The sequence below is a fragment of the Mesitornis unicolor genome, unplaced genomic scaffold (assembly GCF_000695765.1).
Source record: "Mesitornis unicolor isolate BGI_N332 unplaced genomic scaffold, ASM69576v1 scaffold38638, whole genome shotgun sequence".
Lineage (NCBI taxonomy): Eukaryota > Metazoa > Chordata > Aves > Mesitornithiformes > Mesitornithidae > Mesitornis > Mesitornis unicolor.
Window position 1 is genome coordinate 1 of NW_010204590.1, and position 15,165 is coordinate 15,165.

The 15,165-nt window shown below is 46.0% G+C and overlaps 1 protein-coding gene across 1 annotated transcript; it reads left to right on the forward strand.

The window, feature by feature from the left end:
• Positions 1–2,235: 2,235 nt before the first annotated feature.
• Positions 2,236–11,294, forward strand: LOC104535768 (structure-specific endonuclease subunit SLX4-like; the record flags this gene model as incomplete). The annotated part of the gene is given in 6 exon segments (XM_010191105.1): positions 2,236–2,382; positions 4,115–4,284; positions 5,870–8,325; positions 9,528–9,630; positions 9,838–10,320; positions 10,934–11,294. Coding segments are annotated over 6 exon segments (3,720 nt in total), but the record flags the coding sequence as incomplete, so codon positions are not given.
• Positions 11,295–15,165: the final 3,871 nt, after the last annotated feature.

Here is a 15,165-nt window from a genome sequence, read left to right on the forward strand (position 1 = left end):
AGTTCTATTTAGCTCAAACCAGGACACTTACGCATCTTCTTACCAGGGTCATCCACTTTATCTGGTGAAACTTACCATCTTTGGATTGATAGTAAATAATCATGCCATGAAAGCTTGTGCCTTTTGATGCCAGATGAATTTTGATGCCTTGAGAAAGCATTTTCATATTGTGTTAAGAGAATTAAGAAATTTCTAAAAGGAGACGATTATTTGAGGTTGGAATCAATACTAAACTTAAGCACCCCAGCTACTTGTTTCAGAAACACTAGATATTCTTTGGGGGTATTAAAATCCTTAGCAGAAAAAAGTCTTGTTTTATAAGCTTCTGAATCCATTAAACCAGAGGCCTTTAGCAATACAGAAATTGTTCTGATACTGTTGTTGAAACTCAGTCTGTACCAGCAAAAACCAGTATGATTATTTCTCAGACTTTGTTTGATTCCATGATAGTTTTCCTAAGCAAATGAAGTGTTGCTGAGTAGGAGGGATTTGTGCTTTATATGAGCACAGACAAAGTGTAACCATGTAGAGCAAACACATCCATTGCGTTGGTAACACGTACCCCCACCCATGCTTGAGACCCTTGTCACATCTCTGAAGTCCAATCTAGCTGGCCTTCTCAGGAGGAGAGAGTGTTCTGGTGTGCTCTCCAACAGGAGCACGTACCCACTCGGAGCTGTCTTCGGACCAGTCTGTTTGCTTTGCACAGAGAATGGTGCAGTCAGGAGGTTTCTAGCTTTATTTAATTTCCCCATTCCTGATTCATAATTTTAGCATCAGCAGAGGGTTTGCTGCCTGGAACGTAGCATCAGGAGTCTGTGTTTGCTGGCTTCCTGAGGTACCGTCTTGCAGGTATTCTACCTGCCAAGAATAAGAAAGCAAGAAACATCAGATTAGTTTCCAGACTAAGCTTCCTGTCTTCCCCTTGGAGATCAGTTCGCACCACTGCCATGACACGCAGAGTCTTCTCTAGCCCACCTATGAAAGCCTGAAAGAAGTGTTCTGGTGTGCGCTGCTGTTTCAGTGCTAATTAGTGTTGGCTGCCCGCAAACATATGCTGGGGCAAGTAGAAAGATTGGGTTTCCACAGTCCACTGAGCTAACGTAGAAACCTGCTAATAAAATAAAGAGCTGTGTTGTTCCAGGTGGAACTGCGTCTCATGCAGATGTTCACTGGAATAAAACTTGCAGTTCCTCAACTCTGCAGTAGGTTTGAAAAGCACAGGGTCAGTGATTGGTGTTTTAACTACAAGCTGGTTTTCACTTACAGTCAGACAGCCTCTCAACTGAGAGCTGAGGGTATTTCACGCTTCTCTGAAGCACTGGCCACCTCCAGAGCTGCAAGACTTGCCTAGAGGGATCTGAGCCCTTAAAAGATTGCCTGGGGTGGTATGGAGGGAGCAGCTCCAGAGCAAAAACAGAGTGTTCATCATTGCTGTCCTTGGCAGCGTACCCCAGGCCTGACCTTACCGTCACCAGTAACCAGTCACAGGTAGCTCAGTCAACCAGCTTTCCCCAAAATTCTAGCAAGGGGATCTATAATGATCATAGAAATTATGTTTCTTTTATGTAATTGAGTGGAATTTTCAAAAGGGTTTCAGTAACATGTGCATAATTTCCTTTGAACTAGACATCTACATTAGTTTTATGCTGTGCAGGGCCCTGTGTTGCAAAGCTGCCCTTCTCAGCTGAACACTGTCTATTCTCAGCCAGACAGTGAACAAGAGAAGAAAGGCTCATTACCCCATCCCTGAATCATCCTCTTTTCTCTTACTCTAATTATAGTGAATTGAGTTCAAGTCCCTCAAAGTGGAAATTACAGTTTCCTAAAAATGTGGTAGAAGGCAGTAGATCAAGAGGCCAACTGTAGGCAGTGGCTAAACCACGAGGAAATGGTGTGGTGAAGATCTGAGGGTGATAATGTGCTGTAGTACAAGGCAGAACAAGTACGGTAGAATACCACATGACTGCCCTTTCTTTGCAGTTGCCAGACTGTGGAAAAAGTGGAGGAAAACAAAGCCAGAAATGTCTGTTACAGTTGTCTGCTTGTTTGTCGTTTGGAAGACCTTAATTTGATAAAGCTGATTATTATTTTCAGAAGGCAAAAGCGGTGTGTCCAGACTGGGCCTTACAGTAGAGCAGTGCTGACAAACTGCGTTATTCCCTTCTTCTTTTTCCAGGAAATGTTTGACAGCTGTAACGTAACTTCTGTTTTTGTGTTCCTTCTGTGTTCTAGTCCTCCCTCAGGTTGCTGGCTGAAGATTTCAGTGCAATGGTCAACAACCCCCACTTAAGTGATGTCCAGTTCCAGGTAGACTCTGGGGAAGTCCTTTATGCCCACATGTTTGTGCTGTACGCACGGTGTCCACAGGCCGTCCAGGTTGTAAGTACTGCTGACACACTTTCCTCCTCTGCTTCAGGAAAGCTGAGACTGCCCACACCTATGATCAGTTAGTGCTGCAGCAGAGCAGCACAGAGCACTGCTGATGGCAAGTGCCTCTGGATCTGCAGTGGTTTTTCAGCTTTGGAAATCAGATTCTTGACAGACTGGTAGAAAGTGTGGTACTTTATCTGGGGGAACTCTGGGAAGGCAAGGATCCTTCCTCGCATTCTGCCCATGAGCACTGGAGGAAGAGCTTCCTAAGTGCTTTTTGCCCTTGAATTTTTGTACCTGTTCAAGTGCAGACTGCTTTGTCCATCTTGGTGTGTTCTGCCTGTCACCCAGGCTGGGAAGCTCGAGTATAGAGTAGATAGATTCTGGTCAGTACTTGAAAATAACCTACATAGAGGTTTTGTAACTCTCACAGTTACTCCAAGTAGCTGCACTGAACTGTGCTTTTTGCAAGGCTACAGGAGTAGTTCTTATGTTCCCAGAAGCATATTGGGTTGAATAGTTCTCAGCCTGCTCCTGTGCAGCCTCCAGTCAGGACGGTGAAAGGCAGCGAGCCTAAGATTTGAACTCTCCTCTTTCACAGAACTGCCACCAGTCCATGCAGCCAGGTCCCTAACAAAGGGAGCTTGAAAGCTGCCCTTTTGAAAACAGTGGAATTAGTTTTATCCTCACGCACGTACTTTCCACCCAAGGTGACTCAGGCCATTCCTGAGGAGTCGGTGAAAGCTCAAGGAGGGGAGGCAAGTTCCTATGTGCCATACAGCAGGCTTAATGTGAAACAACCACCAGCAAATGCGTGCGTGCCCACAAATCAAAAGATTTTAAAAGCCACTGATTTAGCCAGGTTTTCTTATTATTTCCCTGCAACTCTGCCTGGCTTCAGCCTTCCCACCACTGTTTTCATGGGCAGCAGTTATTTGTGTTGGGTAGAGTTGCGAGACTGGCCCTGTGCTGTGTTTGTGATTCCTGCAGAGGGTTGCTTTCCTGCAAGTTCCCCCCTGCAAAGCAGCATTTCATGTTTATTTTCTGTATAGTTGAGGGAATGCTGCTTCTTTCTTGAAGATTTTGGGAAACAAGAAGGCAGTAATTAATCAGAGAGAACTTTGGAAGTCGTGTTTTCTGTTGCATGGCATCTCCTGACTTTGGAGAGTTTCAGATAGCACAATATGTGATTTAGCTGCAAAGGAAACGAGACCTTATTGAACAGGAGATGCATTTTCACCAAAAGCTGAGATCAAGTTGGACCCACAGATAATGATCCAGTTCAGTGGAGTAGGATTTTGTATGGTGTCTCTTTTCCTGTGAGACACCAGGAGCACTAGAGTTTTGGCAGTGCATCAAGGATAGGTAAATTCAAAACAGATCAGAGGAAGCTCACCTGTAGAAAGGTGTAGATAATTCTGGAAATTGTGCTTTGGGAAGTAACTTGATTCCAAAACTAACTGGAGAACTCTTCCGACCGTATTTGATATGTGTGACTAAAGCAGCGAGTAGTCAAACTTTATCCAAGCTAACAGCTGTAGGGTGAGCAAGGAAAAGGCCTGGTCTACATGAAGCTCTGTGTAACTGGTCATTTTAGCTTCCCTCTGAGGCATCAGATCCTGGTCCCAGGATAAGACTTCAGCAAATGAAAGGAGTAAGCTGATAGGAACAAGAACATTAGTGTTGCTGGGTGATGTCGTTCCTTTACCAGCAAATGGACTTTGCTTTCTTTCTACCCTAGGTTCACAGCCAAGGTTTCTTAGTGGAGGAGGATGGGAACGCGCAGACACACCGTGTGCTGCTGAGTGACGTAACCGAAGAGGCGGTGTGTGCATTCCTGCGGTACCTTTATGCTGCTGATGCTCACGTCCCTGCTCGGGTGCTGCCCCAGGTGGGGGATCTGGCTGCCAGGTTTGTATCATGAGCATGTTTTGTATCCTTTCAGACACAGACCCCAACCTGATATCTTCTGTTACAGTTTTAGTGGCTTACAAATTCCATAGTCCTCTGCTTACATCTTTGTCGTGGTTTAGGGCTGGCCAGCCACTAAATCCTGGACAGGCTCTCTCTATTAACCCCTCTCCCCTCCCCAGAAGGGAAGAGAAAAGAGAATAAGGGAGAGAGACTTTATGGGTTGGAAAATAAACTAACAGATTTAATGAAACAATAATACTAATACTACAGGATAATATTGTAAATAGGAAAATAATGAAAGATATACAAATATGTACAAATATCTACAAAACCAATATCAGATCCTTCCCCCAATGACGAATACGTCACCAGAGGCTCTGTGGAGCCGGGCACTGGAAAAGTCCCAGACCAAACTCAGCAGCAGTGGGAGCAGGATGCAGAAACACAAATCAGGACCAGTGGCAGATGAACCAGCAGGGTCTGCTCAGGCTTTGGCCTCTGCAGGATCAAGATGGATGGAAGGGTCCGAGATGGAAGGGCTCCAAGATGGAAGAAGGGTGAAAAGGGAACGAGACCCTCGTGATCCCTCGACTTTTATACCGAGTATGACGTATGTGGGATGGAATACCTTGTTGGTCAGTTTTGGGTCCGCTGCCCCCCCGTAGGCACAGACACAGCACCCATGGTGAGACAACTGACCTTGAGCATATCTTCTAGCAGCGCTGTTTGGGAAAACATGCTGCTAGTTTTCAGCAAGTTCAGTCACTTAAAAGAGACTGAGTTGAAAAGTAGAATCACTAAATGGAAAATTAGTTCTGTTTAGCTCAAACCAGGACAATCTTAAATTAAACTTGAACATAAGAACATCCTACTCTCATCTTTCCTTTACTTTCTCTTCAGATTGTATCTATGTGAGTTTTCTGTGTTCAATATATTCCTAGCAAACTTATGCCAAGAGTTTTATCTCAGATTCTTTATTGACAGCTTATGGTTGACAATGACGGTGAGCATATCTTCTAAATCTGATTCTCAAAGCATTGCACTAATGATGCACTTAATCTGAACACCACTTGCAGAATGTTTTGGATGCATAGAATGGTAATGTGTTGTGTCAGCCACACTCCTGGTCATGATCCTAGGTGTGCACTAAGTAAAGACCTTGCAATAGGAGCAGTTGCTGAAATATGGGGTAGAAGTCATTTGGTCTTGCCAAAATGAATGTACAAAGGTGCCCTGCCACTCCAAAAAGGCATGAAGCTTGCATATGACAGACATTATCCAGCCCCAGACCATCCATAGGGCTCTCACCAGTGCAAATGGCACAGAGGTTTCTGTGTAGTCATATAGGTGTTTGAGACAAGACATAAAAAAGGAAGAAGTTGGCCTGATGCCTTCATGTGAGTGACACCTAGAAAGGAGAATTCCAAATTTTAGGAGTATAGTGGATCTTGTACATCTTGGGAAACAAGCAAATTCTTCTCATGCAAATTCTTTACAAGGCTCACAAGAGTGTTCAGGCAACCAAGTGGTGCAAGAAATACTGCAGGAGGAGAATACTAACATTACAGTTCTATCCTTGCAGGTTTGGTGTGAGGGAACTGATGGCAGTGTGTGAGAACAACACTGGAGAGACTCAGGTGTCTTCTGGAGTGGATTCAGAAGATGATCTTATCTCTGTGAGGGATGACAAAGATTGTGAGGACAGAGCTGAGAATTTCCAAGACCTCTTGAAGTCAGTGTGGGTAGATGAAGATGAAGAAGAGGTAGCTATGCTGAACCCTGAGTGCCAGAAGGGAGATGACAATGGAGTGGGTGAACAGGAGTTGGAGGAGATCTATGAGTTTGCTGCAACTCAGAGAAAGATGATGCAAGGTGAAACAGAGGTGAGTGAGGGAACAGACTGCAGCATCTGCAGTGATACTGAGGCAGCCCCAGGTACAAACCTGCAAACTGAGGAGAAAGAGGTAAAGAGATGTGAACCTGCTTCAATAAGCAACAGCTTCAAAGATTTGGGAGATGACAATGATGTGGAAAGACCTAAATGCGACTCGTCTGCACAAGAGAAAACGCAGAGTATAAATAGGTGCAAGAGCACGAATGTTTCACCGACGACTTTTGTGCCTCACCACAGTGAAGCTCAAAAATGGGACATAGCATCCCATGGTGCCACTGCTAATGAAGGAGAGGCTGTTAGAAGATGTGAAGGTGTGAAGGATCCCAAGTCATCTCAGGTCTCACATGATGGGGCAGATCACTGTGAAAAACAGTTCCTCAGTGATATTAATACGCGTGAAAGTTACAAACGCTTGTTTTCTGCAACTCAGGGAGACTCCCGTGAGCCTTCCCCGGTGAAAGAAGGGGGAGAATCTGGAAAGGCTCCTAGTGAGAAACAAGGTGATATTAATGATTCACCTCTGTACAGTAAGTCACAAAAAGACCTCTCTCCACATAAGAATGGCTTTTATGGGAGTCCTCCCAAACCTTATGTGCCCTTTTTTCCTGCTGTTGGCTCTTCACCTGCATCTCCAAAATCAGAGGGAGAGTTTGCCAGAGAACGTGAGTCAACGCCGAAGCAGAACAAAAAGGAAAAATCATTGCCTTCTGATGAAATAACTTTTAAGAAAGCCGATGAACTGGATACTCCATCAGGAAACGACAGTGCAATTTCTCAAGCTAAGCTTCCCGACGTTGATTTAAACAAGCATACATATGTCCCGGTGTTGTCATCACCGGTCATCAGAATTCAGGATGCTGCGGCTCAGGGGAACAAGGAGGGTGATGTTATTGTTTTATCCTCTGATGATGAAATGGAGTTACAACAAGATAAGAAGTCACCAGGTTCAGGCTCTGCTCTGAAGAAAATGGAAATCCCTGGGCAACTGAAATGTACAAATGTAGCACAAGGTCCTGAGATACCAAAACCTGAAGCTAATTCATCAGTCACTGAAGCAGAACAGAGATCATCCCAGAGTTCAAGTGGCATTACAGATACAGCGCATATAAGTAATGATGTAAAGATGCCCACTGATTTGCCTCTCGGCAGACAAATAGATGCTTGTATGGACAGCAAACGGACTCCAAACCTGAGCCCTGTGAAGAAGCTCGGTCATGAAGTGTCTTCTGGTACAGACAGCTCCTGGCTAGTGCCGGACACACCAGTTCTGAGCAAAAGCAGAAGTTTCTCAGCACAGACTCAGGTCACAAGTATTAATTCTTTAAAGAGTCCAAGATCTAAACTCAGCACAGAGAACTTAGCAGCAGGTAATAGTAACCATGAAATGGCTGGAGATTTAATAGAAGTTTGTGAAACAGCATTGTCACACAACCATTTGCCCATGGAGAACTCAATCAGTGAAAAGAGCCCTTCCAGCAGCCCAACCGCAGCATCATTTTCCAAGAACTCCCCACCAGTTTCTCCAGTGGATCCAGTTCTCCTCTCCCCTGACTGCACCAACAGGAAGAGCAAATCTCCAAGATCTGCCAAGATCTCATTTCTGTCCAGACCTGTGCCCCCATGCCATAAGCAGTCATTGGAAGAGAAAACAAATATCAGTGTGGTTGAGATAGAGGACAGTGAAAAGGAAGTAAGTCTGCCCTCTGTGAGTAGTAGTGTCTTGCTCTGTGACGAGCCCTCAATCCCCATTGATGACTGCTGGCATGTTGAGTATGTGTCACCAGTCAGAGGTAACAGCCAGGACTCAAACCAGGTCAGCTGTGCCAAGACCAGCACGGCCAGCAGCCCCAGACCTGGCTCTTGGCGTGACCAGTGGGAGAGCCCAGTCTGTGGTCAGGAAATTAAGGGCAGTACCCCTCTTCGAGGAAGTCTTGTTGGCAGAAGAACAACTTTGTTCTGTCTTGAAAAGAGTCCAATTGAGGCATGTTCATCAGCGGGCAGTAGACCAAGCTACCTGGACTCCAAAATCTGGGATGATTGGAATGGAGAAGAGGAGGAAGATGAATTTCCAGAGATGCTTCCTCTGTCTCAGAGGTTGTCAGCTGCAGCAGGTGCTCGTCAGACACATCCTGTAAAGACTCCTGGTGAGCGCTTGTACTGTTACCAGATTCATTGAACTAGGTTAAATTTTTTTCATTTCAAGTGGTCATCTCACCTGTTGTTCACTTGTTACGTTGAAAGGGTCTTTTGGCCTTCTGAAGTAGCTGTCAGGGCTAAGCACAAAGAAGGTGCAGTCATCTTCTGATGAGGGAGAGAGCTTATCTAAATGTGGGATACCTGGAGCATAGCCGCTCGTGTTCATTCACACTGGTTCTTCAATAGCGGTGATACTCCTTGCAGAAGCTACAGGTACTTGAAGGAGAAAAAACCTAACCAAAACAGAACAAAAACAGCCTTCAGCTTGTATATCAGTGGATATTTGTTCCCAGTAGTAGTGGGTGCTCTGTGCAGTCTTCTGCTTTTCATGCATTTGTGAAGTGATGCTTGTGATGACATACACAAGGACATCAGGTAAGCGGCACAGGCGCAGAGGTTTCCTTGAGTTCAGGCTACTGGGAGTGCGTAGCTGCTACCCTGCCCATGGTAGGCTCCATGTGTGCTGTCCTGCAGAGCTCTGCTGATGCATTGCCGTCTTGTGCTGCCTTCTGTTTGCTGGTTCTGGGCCCTTGCAACAGACCTCTGTGTTCCCAGCACATGTCCATGCATGGTTCCTTCCATCTAAGACCAGTAACCAAACTCGTAGTATCTAATGAAATATATTACTAATAATGCCACACTAAGTGATTAGTTTAGCGGGTGTTTAGAGCATGACGTGCAAAACTGACTGTGCTTCACGGTATCTGTAAATTGGTATCATTAAATCAGTATCTAACTCGAGTCCCCAGGAGCTTGACTTGCTCAGTTTCTTCTGCAAGTCCCTATTATGAAATTTCCTTCCTGGGAGAAGAACCACTTTACAGAATTCAGTAAACATGTGTTTTTTTAAACTGCCTTGTAAAAGTTGCCTGTTCTAACAAAACCCTGAATGAGCTTTGCATTCAGACATACCATATATCTTAATTTAAGCTGTTTTCTGATTTAAAATCAATAAAAACCAAGTATCCCAGTTTAGAAAGCTCTGTCCAATATGAAGCTGAGTAATAATTCAAAGAGCTTGTAGAAAAGTAGTGCTACTTAAACCATCATTTTATATTATTAGAGTATCTACCACTAAGAGGGGAAGGTATCAGCCATTTTAAGTCCTTTCTGTACTAATTCTGATCATAGTAATTTCATTCTGCTGCAGAACCATCCTGTCAGGAGAACAGCAAGTCTTCCAGCACTCCCATCACACCAATGCCAGCGTACTCCCTCATGGAGACCCCACAGCTGAAGAAGGAGTTGAGCAGGTTAGCATCACCTCCACGAGTGCATCTCTTTTTGAGCAGGAACTTGGTGGCAGATGGTGTGAAAGAAAGCTGGGCTTGGTGAAGCTCCAGTCAAGTGTTTTTTGAGGTCATGTCACAATCTTCCAGCTGACCACCGGACCTCCTGGCCTAAGCCCCTTCCTGAGCTGCAGCGTTATTGTAACCTAAGCTCCCACCTTTCTCTTTCAGATTTGGAGTTCGTGCTCTCCCGAAACGCCAGATGGTGTTGAAGCTGAAGGAGATATTCCAGTACACTCACCAGGATGTGGACTCTGACTTTGAGGATGAAATCCCGTCTTCCCAGCCTCCCTTGCAGAAGTCCCCAGCCAAACGCTCCAGGCAGCCAAAGGCAGACCGGACTGCAGGTGGAAAGCGTGCCAGTACGTCAAAGGCTGTGGGCAAAAGGAAACAAGTTGCTACAGCTTTTTCTGTGCTCCCTGCGGGAAGGGCTGATGATGACCTTGTTGGATCCTGTGAAACAGGCTGTGCAGCAGCCAAGGAGGCAGCTAGAATGACAGATCACACAGAAGGAGCCAAAGAGCAGAAAAGGTCATCTGTATCTCCAGAGAAATGGTCTCTGGCAGCAGATGGTGAGGAACCAATGTTCTCAGCATCTCGGGACTGTGCAGTTTCTTCAGTGGATGGAAGTAGCATCTCTCTTGGTTCACAGAGGTAAGGAAACAAAATACTAAACAAAAGAGTCTATGGTGCAGGACAGAGATGAGCTATAAGTGTGGCAAACAGAGGTGAGTGTCCACATGGCTTGTGGTCCTGCCACCTCCTTGGACACGTCATTTGAAAGTCAACACACTCCTACAAAAGAAATAAGCTTTGGTTTTTTAGTCTAATTCCCAGTGAGCTGTTCTCGGAACACAAAAGTGCTTGTGGCTGTATGTGGACAAGGCCCAAATCTGGCATGGCTGGTATCTGCAAGTTAGAGTGACAAGGAGCACTCAGCATTGACTGAGAACCTGCGGATAGAGAAGGGACAGGACAGCACAGCGCTCCTTGGCTGAGGCTGCTGCAGTATGACAGCAGGAGCAAGGAATGCCAGACAGCTCTGGGGCTGGGTGAGCAGGACCAGCGCTGCCATGGCTGGGATGGGGCAGTTTGCAAAACATGTGCCATGTTCTGCTTCACTCATTCTATGGGTGCTGGCATTGGAGAGTGTGATCCTACAGAGGGTAGTCACAGGGGTTGGCCACCAGGGATTTGGGAAGCTCTGGTCCTGTCCTCAATGGCCTGTTCTTTCCTTGATCTCTGGTCTACTTGATCTTGCTTTTAGTTCTTCTGTGAATGGATTTGAAGCCTGTGCTTTTGTATCTGAGGAGGAGAAAGGGGAGCTTCCAGCATCTCAGGCAGCAGCTCGGGAAGAAGAAAAGCTGGAGGCAGTAAAGAACTACATCCGTTCAAACACAGCCCTGTACCACAAGGTTCTCTTTTATGAGCCAATTGAGCTGGCCGAGCTGCACACAGAGCTGAAACAGAATGGCATTAAAATTTCCAAGGCAAAGCTGCTGGACTTTTTAGATGCTCAGTGTATCACATTTACCACAGCTGCAGCCCGGAAAGAGAAGGAACGGAAAAGGAAGGGAAATAAAAAACAGAGGAGACGATACTGAATGGAGCCCACTCCTCCATCCTGAAAATTTTGTACACAGAGGCCTTCCTGATAAGCTGGAAACCCTGTTCCCGGCTGGTGCTAGCAGCAGGGCAGTGATCGGCGGGCGCACTGCTCCTCCTTGTGGTCCAGGAGATGAGTTGAGAATGGCTCTGACGAATCGCACAGATTCCTCCAGTCGCTCTCCTGCCTTCAGCACGCAGGTCATATGGAGCCTTTTTTCCCTCTCCGATTTTCTTCTTGTTGGTGTTTCCAAAGGCAGGTGCTTCCCACAGCAACACTTGCCGAGACCTTTTCCCTGGCCTTGGGCTGTGAAATGCATCACCCTTCAAGTTCCGATATTCCAGAGAAAAACTCACCTGCAAGAAATCAGTCCCCTTTCCCTTGTATAAAGCACTGAATGTTTAGACCCCAGTGACTTCAGTTTTCATTTCTTCAGCTTATGCTCGCCTGGTTGATTTTTAAGGCAGGGAGCATTGTGGAAATACAACTACCTTTCTTCTGTCTTTGGTTCAATTTGCAATCTCTGGTAAAGCTCCTAAATCTGTGTTTGTTAAATGGCTGCAGAGCAGTGGAGGTGTTTTTCTGGCCTTTTTGTGATGGCTCCCAAAAGTGCCCTCTGACACCCAGTGTCACGTGGAAGCCCTTTAGGTCCGAACATTCGGCTGTGTGTGTTCTCTTGAATGCTGGATCTGTGTTAAAGATGACATCCGCTCTGTTTTCTGAGTGTCGTTTCACCTTGTCAGTGTAGCTTGAGTATGTCCTCACAGAGATGATTTTAAGGCAGTGTTGCAGTGAATGCTGGATCTCTTCAGCGCTTCTTAGAACCTGCTCTAAACCCACTTCTCTGATCAGTCACATTTCCAAACTGGACTGCTCTTAGGTTGTAAACTGTCAGGGACTCTTGGGGAAGTCCTGAACCTTAAATTGTCATATTTTATGTATTTACTTTCACAACATCTCCTGACTTGTCTCTTCTGGCAGTTACGAGTCTGCAAAGAGTCTCACTCAATAAAGCAGACACAACGCTTCAGAAAAAGAAGCCAGATTTTTAAATGTATTGATGTATTTGGAATATATAAATATTTTTTCTATTTTTGATACAGTATATCCTTGGTTTTATTTGATTTATATTCTACACAATAAACAATTTGTAAGGTGCTAATGATAAACTATAAGGAATGTCTTATGACAGACTTGGGGGTGGTTCTAAGCAGCAGCGCTGGGTCTAAACAAGAGCAGTAGAGCCCGCAGTCTGCGCCTGTGCTGGCTGGAACCCTGAGCAGAGAACTGGAGGAAGAGGAGCTGTCACGGGCGCCCAGCAGAAGGAGAGGTGGCATGGGAGCAGTCACCCGGCAGTGGCTGGCGAACGGTGGACTGGCTCCCTGGAGAGAGAGGAGCTCCTGGTTCTTCTGGGCTGTGCAGTCCACAGGTGAGGGTGGTCCTGGGGGTAGTGGGGTCTGTGGGGAGGGCTCCAGGCTGCTGGTGAAGGGGAATGGGTGACCACTTAGGAACCCCCTCTTCTTTGCTGGTTGTTGCTGTGGCTTGCATTATGGTGGGGGCCTCCTTGCTAAGCCTTCTGCCATGTCTGGTGAATTTTCAGGAATTTGTGGTGGTTTTCTTCCCTGACAGTTGCATACCTTTTCTTCCTCCACCTTCTTGTGCATGAGCTGCCAGGAAATGACTTTGTTACGTGACAAGGGCAAGGCTTGCCTTAAGTGGCATTCTAGGAAATGTTGTTTCCCTCAGTGTACTGTGTATTTCTCAAGTATGCACTTCATACATGGAAAAAGCTTTCAGCCTATTTACCAGTCTTAATATGGGAAAATAAACAAGATCCCTTCCCAGCTTTTGTGCTCTGTCTTTAGGTAAGACCTGTTTTTACAAAGATTTTGTAATCGATTCTTTATTACATCTTAACCTTCAGTGAATGCAGTGTCACAGTTCAGCAGCTATAAATTACAACTGTTCGTGCAGCATTGTGTCATAAAAAACTGCTTAGTGTGTTACGAAAAAAAATCTGAATTTTAGTCACTGCAATGTCTCCATCCTCCTATCTTGGTCATCCTTAAACCCCGCAACTAGGCAGCCTTTGCTTAATGCAGAAAGATGGTTTTCAGTATCACATCTGTGCTGTTGGGGTTTGGAGGTGACCGCTTTGCAGAGGCTTGCCTCAAAGTTGACAAAACGTCTCCTCATTCTAAAACTTTTCTCAGATGGGGAGATTTAAAATCTTTTACAGCCTTCAAGACCACAAGGACATATCTGACACACACTGCAAATTATCTGAAAGCAATTATTCATTTGCCTGCTTCATTTATCCGTAAGCAAAGCATGCCTCCCCCAGCTAACACTGGTGTTGCCATCTGCCAGTGATAATGTGTTGCTAAACAGTTCCATTTGTATGTATTTCTGTGTTTTCTTACCTTCCTAATGGGGGCTCATTTGTCTTGGAAAATACATTGTCATCGTTTTTTATTTCCAACTGTGTAGTAACAGCTGTCAAAAACATTTTTGTACTTCTCTTTGTTTCAACACTTCCAAGACTGCAGAAAAAAAACCAAACCTCTTTTCAACTAAGGTATTAGTTGCTTTTTAAGTTAAAGAAAGGAGCAGATATGTCACTGGCATTGTACAAAGCTTCTGTTTGACCAAGAAACACCTCACCTTGTGAGCTCTGAGTGAGTTTTGGAAGGCAGCACTTCCAAATGCGCTGACATTCAAATGATCTGTGGGACTGATTATGGATGTTCCTTTGCAGCTGCCACCAGGTTGGTTTGTATATTGTTGCATTTCCTGCCTGAAAAAATAGTCTCAGTAGATTTATTCTGAAAAGCTGTGCTGCAGATGTTTACATAATAATCCTGCATGTGAGAAGAGCTGTTTTCTTATATGGGCACAGTTCTGTGTGTCCACTTACTGCAGAAGTCACCCTGTCGTAATGGCATTTCTTGAGTGGGTGTGATCCACCACCGTAGTCTCTGCCATGGCCAGACCCACAGGCCAGTTTAACTACAGAACATGAGAATGCTGTAAAGCACAGGAGTGGTGACTGCTGTGCCGCCTTCTACTGGGCCAGCAGAGCCCAGGTACTGTGCTTACAGTGCCAGCACTGAGGTATCGAAGGGATAAATCCAAGAGCAATCCTCTCTGCAGTTCTTCAAGGGGACTGGAAGTGTGCTTGTTTGCTTTTCAGATCATTTCAGCTTAAAATTCCATATAAGCCACTTGTTTAACCAAAGTGCCTGGGAGAGGTGATGCACCCTTCAGCAAAGACATCTCTGCGATTCAGTTGGTGTCCCCCAGAGCAGGGTTTCAGAGGTACCTGCAAGTGTTTCTCTGCCTCTCCAGCTGCCCTGCTGCCCAGGCAGTCATCCTGTGAGCTCTGATTACTGAGGAGTGAGTTCTCACTACGGATTGCAGTGGTTGCTACGGATTTAAGCTCGTGCCTCAGCTCAGCACATGCCCACCTCGGGGGGCTCCAGCAGCCTGACTGCGCTTGGCAGGGTCCTCATCTCCTGGAAGGGCACTGAGCCCACCTACACATTTCCAGCATTACTCTCTGCTGTGGTGCCCTCTGGATACTTTCTTCACCTTAGAAAGCACTGGCTGCTGTGGTGTCTTGTTCCTTGAGCTGCTGCACCGAAGGATCCGTGTTGCCCCCCGAGGTGGGCATTTGCTGTTCGCCCGAAACCGGCCCAGAGCCGCAGAGCTGAGCCTTCCCTTCCACCGGTACCTTGAGGGAACCCCTCGCTGCGGGGAGAGCCTCGGCAGCGACAGTTTCCCCCAGCACCGAGTGACCCCCACGGGAGAGACCCTACAGGTGTGAGAGCGCGGGGTGAGCTGGCCGCGGTCTGCGAGAAAGGCCTGGTTTGGACGGCGGGACAGCAGCTGAC